Genomic DNA, 8,718 nt, shown 5'->3' on the forward strand with positions numbered 1-8,718 from the left:
TGAGTCTGAGTCCTATGTTAGACTCACGGCCAGTCGGCTAATCTGCCTTGGAACAGATCACCACACCAAAACAAGGCAGGATACATTAACCATCTGCGAGAGTGAAACGTTAAAAACGTATTGATGTGTAACGATAGCAACGCGTGTACAGAATGGTGATTGCGCAATGACGTATTTCCCTGTCATTTCTGGCGTGGCGCTTGATGATCGCTATCATAACGGATCTCCGTGCAGACGAAAGCAGGGCAAGCGAAAGTGCGCGAGCTCCAGCAGGGGAATCCCCGCGTCACTTTCACTGACGCAGACCGCTCGTCGTGTAACCGCACCAGCCAGACAAATGCCGGGCGTTAGTTAATCTCTAGAGACTTCTTGTGGGAAACCTGATGGAAAGACATGACTAGGGCATAGATGGGAGAATAATATTAAAATGCATCTGAAAGAGAAAAAAGTATAGGATAGTCTGAACTGGATTCATCTGGCTCAGGATACGGACCATTTTTTTGCTGTTGTGTGAACGGTAATGATACTTACCGGTTGCATGACATGCTGGGAATTTATTTAAGTGAACTCAGCTCCATAGACTTGATTACTCGGTTAGTTCATCAGCTTTTTAATCTGTCATCAGTGGTAACGCGTCCCACTCGAATTTCAACCGGGAGATCTGTTATCCTGACAGAATTTCGTGATTTTACCGCAGTCCCTCCAGACAAGGGTTTATCAACCGCCGGCCTGCGGTCCGGTACCGGGACGCGGGCTGACAAAGGTTGACAACCTTTGCTCGAGACAAATGACCGAACATCATGTTCCAGTGGCTAACAAGCGTGGTTCACATTCCAGACTTCCCGGGTTCGAAACTCGGCGCTGAGACCAATTTATTCTGAGATTAGGTTTTTCACGATTTTCCTCAGTCCATTCAGAATGCGTCGACAGCTGTAATTCTCTAGATTCGTATTCTGGAGGCAGTCGTTTCGAATGTAGGCATGTACTCTTGCTTTTCTGATTGAAAATTTTATGGTTTTCCTCAGTTACCCCAGGCAAATAACGGAGTATTACCTCGATTTATGCCATTGTCGTTCTCTTCCAAATCCTGTCCAGTTCGTCATTAATTACCAAACTCCACCACACCCACACCCTCAAGTCCTGCTTGAATAATAAACGTAGAGTCCGTGTGCTATAATTAGAATGATCAAGTCAAGGAGGATGAGGTGGGCAGGGAATGTAGCACGAATGGGGGATACGAGGAATGCATATAGGATATTGGTGGGGAAGCCGGAAGGAAGGAGACCACTGGGAAGACCAAGGGGTAGGTGGGTGGACAATATTAAAATGGATCTTAGAGACATAGGATGGTATGGATTGGATTGATTTGGCTAAGGATGGCGTCCAGTGGAGGGCTCTTAAAAACACGACAATGAACCTTCGGGTTCCATAGAATGTATTGCTGATTTGGCTTCTTGTCAAGAAGGGCTCAGGTCCATAAGTAAGTAGGAGTCCGTTTGCTAATTAAGCACTGCGTCATGAAGACGTATGGGAAATGGAGGTATATTTCCATCCTCCATGTGTTCTCAGCCTGTATACTATATGGAGGTGAATGGTCAGCATCACATCTCCGATGCTTTACCACCGGGGAAACTGCTCCTGAGAGCATCAAATATTTTTGTGCAGAATAGTCTCAGGTAACAGCGCCCTCTCTACAACTGTGCAGAACTACGTCAGTCCGATCTCGGTGTCTCATTCAAGCAAGTTTTATATTTTGGATTAGAAATTCTCACAGCGATGAATATGAAGACTGCGGTCTCGTAAGTTGTAACGCCGTGTAGCTGGGAGATAATCTGATATTTCGGGTAAAAATATTGCCTCCATCTTCAGGATAGATTAGTCGAAGCAAGAAAGCAGTAGAAGCAGGCGGATCGCTCTGTTTGCTTCCTGCGTCTTGCTGGTTTCTTGCCTTTTCGATATAGAAGATGGATGCAGTATGTTCCTACGAAAGCTTGGTTATCTGCACGGTGCCACATCACACAAGATAGTACTGTTCATGAATAATGTCGATAGATGAAGTGTGTGTGTTCCTTTATTTTATTTAACGCACATTACAGTAATTTTGGTGGACAGCTTAATGGAATGTAACAAATAAGTCCCTTTATTACGTTCGGAGTGTGTGTGTGTGTGTACGTAGTGTACTCGAAGCAGGACACCAAGGTCGATATATCGTGTATCTGCGTGGGTACGATTCGCGTGAAGTTGGTGGTGACATCTAGTAGACGATCTTGTAACCGTGTTGCTCCACTGGCTCCACACTGTAGGCAACATGATAACCAGTGCTAACAACTGGGACACTGCTCACCGCCACAGCAGGTGCTGCAATGGTTGCCACAGCGGGGGCGGCGGCATACGCTGTTACGGCGGGGGCGGCGATGAGTCCGGGCCTGGGGGCGGCCGCAGCAATGGCCAACATGGCGGCGAATGCGACCTGAAAACAAAGCGGGTTCGGTTAATTGTGAATCATGTGAATTTTCACATCTTTTTACTTTCTTATATGCGTCGTATATACAGGATGTCCCAGGAAGGAAGGTCAATACTCTGGAGGTCACAGTATCGGTCATTCTAAGCAAAAATGTGTACATGTACATGTGTCCTATTCTGAACGGTTTTCCAGATAGAGCTATTTCACTGTGCAGTACACTGTACACTGTACAGACGGGCAACACGCCATGTCCTCACGAGTTGCACCGAGATAGAGCTATTTCACTGTGCAGTACACTGTACACTGTACAGACGAGCAACACGCCGTGTCCTCACACGAGCTGCAAAGTGCATTGATGTTGACGGTGGAATTTTCTCAAATGTATTACACTAGATAAACTGTACCAACTTTGTCACTTGGACAATAAATACCGGTATTAGAAACAGTACGTAATATCTCTTTCTTATCAACAGTTTTGTGTCTGTACAGTGAAATAGCTGTATCTCGGAAACCGTTCGATATAGAACAAATGTACATACACTTTTTTTTTTTGCTTAGAATGCCCGATAATATGACCTCCCAGAATATTGACCTTTCCTCCTGGAACACCCTGTGTAAGAATGTCTTGTGGTCGTGAAGAAGTGGATCACATTTTGACGGATTTACTCTTTTTAAGCACCCCATTAATAAAAAAAGCGATTTTTGGAATAACGTCCGGCTGTACCTATGTATGTATACGTCCCTTGCTAGCGTGAGGTCGGTTGGGCGGATGTTATTGGTATTCGATGTTTAAGAGGCTATCCGCCATAGGTGCGTGCCCGAAGAATATGGATATTGTAGATTCAAAAACGGGGCCCTCAAATGGATCTCAGATACAAAGCGGTATTTCTCTCGAAAACGGCTCAGTTTTGATTAAAGTTCAGTAATGTGTGGAGGTCATCCACGACGAATGCATATAGGATACTGGTGGGAAAACCAGAAGGAAAGAGACCACTGGGAAGACCAAGGCGTAGGTTTGGTGGACAATATTAAAATGGATCTTAGAGAGATAGGATGGGATGGTATGGATTGGATTGGTCTGGCTCGGGATAGGTACCAGTGAAGGGCTCTTTTGAACACGGCAATGAACCTTTGGGTTCCATAAAATGCTGGGAAATTGTTGAGTAGCTGCACAACTGGCAGCTCCTCAAGAAGGGCTCATCTCCATGAGTGAGTAAGTGGAGGTCATCCCCGTAAATTAAACCGCGTAAGTGTTGTGCTGAGGAGAATAAATACGCGCACGAAGGGCCCAAATGATGTTACAACGAGCACATGTCCTGGCTTGTATATTCAGCATCCAGAAATGGTCTATCGAATAGCAATCGATTTTGTTTTCAAGGTAACGTATCGAAGGTCATTCTTGTGTGACAAAGTACGCACAGTATATTTGAACCCATATATATATATATATAATGCGGCATTTATTGTCATATTTGTTCTGGAAAGGAGCTAAATTTCACATTCTGGATTAAAGTGTGACCAAAAAATGTAAACATTGCATTATAATTTATGTAAATGTAGCAAGAAACGAATACACTGTTGGACGCGGTGTTTTCTGTGCGGTCCGTTTCGTGTCATATACTCAATATGTAGTGAAAGGAGAATTGGCGGTTGCCGTGTGGAGGCGGGGTCGAATACCTCCACCATAGCCCTGCAAGTCGTAGAAGGCGACGAAAAGGGACGTCTCTAATCTGAGACAGTAAAATATGGTCGCGAGTCCCAAGGCGCTCGGACCCGAGAATGACTGCGCTGACGAGGGCCAGGAGGAATTGTAAACGACAGACCTATTTTCTCTTCAGAGAGGGAGCCCAAATCAACAAACCCCCAACTGTCTGACAGTAATAAAAATCTGGTCGTAAGCCCCAGATGGACGCTTTATTCCCAGATAAACTGGCTGACTGACCGTCGGTCGTAACATAGGACCCAGACTCAGGCTCAATTCGGAGAGTTGGCGGCTAGTTCATTCCAGAATTTCTTGTTTTTTGGGGGGTATGGTCGTGTTTTCAAGAGTTAGAAATGATTTTCCAACAGGTCTAAGTGTATTTTTGTGTTCTATGCAGTTGGTCATGCTCAGGGGGTGGAAATTGCTTTTCAGAAGTAGATAGACTCTCCAGATCAGTAGAGACCCCCCNACACTATATGATAACAAAATGTAAAGCTAACCCTGTAACAGGATGTGGAGACCGATAGGATTGTTAGCTGTCGAGGCTCTCACATCTTCTAGACAATCGACTCACAGATGGCGGTGAGGTTGTGAGCCATACGCACCGGATGGCCGTCCTTTACCCCCAAGAAGATTCCTGATACTCATTTCTGTAAGAGGCTGAGTCGACCCCAGGACCATAAGGCGGCTGGAAGGATTAGGTCAATTGGAAAATGCAATGACTTGATCGGGAATCGAACCCACGACCTTCCTGGTTGTAGATTAATGCCTCAACCAACTACTCTACCGCGTGTCCCCACTCTATACGATAAATTCCGTCAGTATAAATCACTGTTAGAGCATACACAAATTTAACGACCGCTCAGACATTGTTGCGACACATAAAATATTGTAAGATTTGAGGCTTTCACGGCGGTGACTATGAAGAAAGCAGTCTTCTCTGCTTTACCGTTTCTCACGGTGTTGTCGCTTGCAGATTTCTTATACTTTTTCTTCTACCCTGAAGATGGGGGCGATACGTTCCTCCGAAACGTCGGTTAACACCACATATACACGGTGCCAAATCCCAGAAGACTGCTTTCTACATAAAATATTGCCCTGACGAAATAAGTAATTTTCTGTAAGTAAAGTAAAGCTATCCCTGTACCAGGCCATGAAGGCCCATAGGGTTGTGAGACGTTGAGGCTCCCACATTATCTAGACAATCGGCTCAAAGATGGCGGTAAGGTTGTCAGCCACTCCCCAGGAAAATTATTTAATTAATTCCTGGTACTCATTTCTGTTAGAGGCTGAGTAAACCCCAGGGCCATAGTGCGGCTGGAAGGATTAGGTCAACTGAAAAAAAACCAATGACCTCATCGGGACTTGAAACCGTGACCTTCCGGCTTGTAGCGTAGCCCCTCAACCACTACGCTACCGCGTGCCCCCAAATAATTTTCTGTAGCTATAGAAATTGTTTAAAATGTTAATTTATCGAAAATTATGCATGTTTTACAATTGATCATGTCAACGGTCTGCTTGTACGTCCTTGTTGACCCTAATTTCTCTGTGGAGTTCCGTTATGGCAGTTGACATTACTTGAAGACTAAGCCATAGGCTTGCACTCGTGTCCCGCACAGACCAGCTGTTTCATTACTCTGAGGTTAATTCCTCTGTTTCACTTTTTGATTACACTGACACCGATTTTTTTTTTTTAGCCTGTACACGTACCGGAAAACAAGTGAAAAATTGAAAGTTTCAGATCTGCCGGTGCATTTCGTGTTTCCACATCGAGAGCACCGGTAAATATATTTCTAAGAGAAAGAAAGTAACGGCAGCACTAACATATGAAAACACTAATACACTTACGAGCTTGAACATGTTGATGTGTGTCTCGCTGAACTGCAGATTGATATGTTGTGGGTTTGGGTCCAGAGCCCTCTTTATACTGTGACTCCACCCATAGTGACCTTGTTGCCACCAAGAGTAGTAGATCCCGGACACAGGGACGTAGTGACCCTAGACGGACATATGCCCCATGTCGAGGGCCTCATATCTCTCTCTGACCATGCTCGTTGCTTTAACGGTTCTTACTCGTTTCTTATAAGTGTCCATGGAATTTAAAAAAAAAGACGCTAACTATATAGAGCCGAATCCTTCTTGAGAAACCAACAGTTGCTTATCTATTCAAGAAATTCTTAGCATTTTATGGAACCCGGAGTTTCATTATCGTGTTCGCAAGAATCCGCGATCTGCGGGATGGAAGGGAAACGCCCTCTAGATGTGAAGAGTAGCTGCGGCTGTATTATATAAACAGTTGCAGACAGTCGAGAGTGGGTTGTCCTCCAGATTGCCTGTTGGATAAAGGCAATAAATTCTCGCCGTAAAAGTCCAGCTTCTTTTGTATTTGTGTGTTCCGTATGGTTCTCACAATAAACAGCGACTGTTTCCCTAAACAGCATTAACCGGTTGGGCTTTGTAGCGGAGACGTAATGTGTTTCCTGTGAGGTACGGGCTGAATTGCTATATATTCTGCCAACACAGTGTATTTATGTGTTCCGTATGGTTCTCACAGTAAACAGCGACTGTTTCCCTAAACAGCATTAACCGGTTGGGCTTTGTAGCGGAGACGTAATGTGTTTCCTGTGAGGTACGGGCTGAATTGCTATATATTCTGCCAACACAGTGTATTTATGTGTTCCGTATGGTTCTCACAGTAAACAGCGACTGTTTCCCTAAACAGCATTAACCGGTTGGGCTTTGTAGCGGAGACGTAATGTGCTTCCTGTGAGGTACGAACTGAATTGCTATATTATTTGGAAGAAGTTCGGTCTCTAGAGGGTTAATTGTACTTTCACAAGGGAATTGCGGAGAGCGGTATACAGTTAACCTTCTAATCGACTAGGCTGACGCTTGCGCCATCCTCATCGCTGCTGTATTTACAGCAGGTAGTTCACAGATGGCAGCACAGTATGCCTAACAGTGCGTTGCCAAGCAATGTCACTGAGATGCGCATCACTATATCGGTAACCGGCTCTTTGTTCGCAGGCAACTAGAGAAACAATCTTGATTGATTTCATTGACCAATAGGCAATCCCATTCATTTCGTGATGGTATAAATTATAATTTCAAGGCTATAAATGTGTGTCGGGGGCTGTTTCCCTGGGGATTACGCGGCAGGGGCGTGAAGCTGACCACTCAACTCCAACTAGTGCCGTGGTCAAGAAAATGTGGATCTATACCTCCACTCCCCCATACACCTTCATGGTGTGCTTAGTTAAGCACAGGGACAACCTTACGGCATGGTAGTAGTAGCTGTCACATCCCCTTAAATTAACGTCCTTCGCCTTTACCACTCGCACCCAAGGGCGTAACATACGCCTCAGTTTCTCAGTCAGAGTCACTCTTGCTTTATGTTGGGGCACGCTGTAGCGTAGTTGCTTGAAGGACTATGCTACAAGCCGGAAGGTCTCGGCTTCGATTCTCAATGAGATCATTCGATTTTTCAATAGACCTAATCCTTCTAACCGCACTATAACCCTGGGGTCGACTCATCCTATAACAGAAATGAGTACCAGGAATCTTCCTGGGGGTTAAAGGACGGTCGGCGCGTAAGGCTGACAACCTCAGCGCCATCTGTGACCCAATTTTCTAGCAAATGTGGGAGCCTCGACGTCTCACAACCCTATGGGCCTCCACGAGCTCTTACACGGATAGCTCTACCTTATATGTTGTGATACTGACATGGGAAACAACCATGTCTGGGGTTAGTAACGACCACTTTTTTAGTGAATTTAAATGTATGGCTGTTCCTATGGTTAACTAAGCCCCACACTATGAAGACGTGAGTGGAGATGTACCTCCACCATTCTTATCCTCAGCTCCAGATGCAGGTGAGTGGTCACACGGGCTCGTCGCTTTCCGCCGGTGTCCCGGGCGGGCATCGCCGTCGGTCTTGACGCTATGAAGAGGAGAATAATCCCTTGTCTGTGACGGGAATCAAACTGTGATTCCTCGCTGGTTTAGTCCATAGTATGGTCACTGTATTGACTGAGCTATATATTCAACACAAATAGGCCTATGTGTTCTTGGATTTATTGTATGGTGCCAATAATGAAAATAAATCTAGTATTTTTTAAATCTGTAACCCAAATTTTAGGTTTCTGTGACCGCAGAAAGGAGTGCATGTGTTTCCAAAATTCAGAACGGTCGCGTGTTTGCACGCTGCTTTACATTCGTACGTACTAGATTTCCGGGTTCCGTTTTTTCCTGATGGCGTATTAATAGTTCTGTAATGTAGTCATAAATATGGAGACATAGTCATTTGTAGTTTTTTGGGGGCTGCCGGACTCTGTTAGGCGGAGCCCTAAGGGCTTGAACCACACCCTCAGAGCTGCTCACAAGGCTACCCCGCCAGTTCAAGGTGTGAGGTGACCTTGCAACCGTCTCCTGCCTCCAGTGGATCTCGCTATGTCCGTTACACGCAGATGCGGCGCGTGCTGCTGCGATTTAGTGAACTTATTCGTTGGAAGTTCTTTTTTAACTCTCTGGTAGCAGAATTCAAAGGTTCAAG

At 45.2% G+C, this 8,718-nt stretch overlaps 1 protein-coding gene across 1 annotated transcript; it reads right to left on the reverse strand.

The window, feature by feature from the left end:
* Positions 1-2,053: 2,053 nt before the first annotated feature.
* LOC111863318 (cuticle protein LPCP-23) lies at positions 2,054-6,047 on the reverse strand. The gene is made up of 2 exons (XM_023849532.2): positions 6,015-6,047; positions 2,054-2,470 (listed from the first exon to the last, which is right to left on the reverse strand). The coding sequence occupies exons 1-2, from the start codon at positions 6,024-6,026 to the stop codon at positions 2,255-2,257; spliced, it is 228 nt and encodes a 75-aa protein (XP_023705300.1). The 5' UTR covers positions 6,027-6,047; the 3' UTR covers positions 2,054-2,254.
* Between the last annotated feature and the right edge of the window lie 2,671 nt (positions 6,048-8,718).

This window comes from Cryptotermes secundus, unplaced genomic scaffold, assembly GCF_002891405.2.
Source record: "Cryptotermes secundus unplaced genomic scaffold, Csec_1.0 scaffold1379, whole genome shotgun sequence".
NCBI classification, from domain to species: Eukaryota; Metazoa; Arthropoda; class Insecta; order Blattodea; family Kalotermitidae; genus Cryptotermes; species Cryptotermes secundus.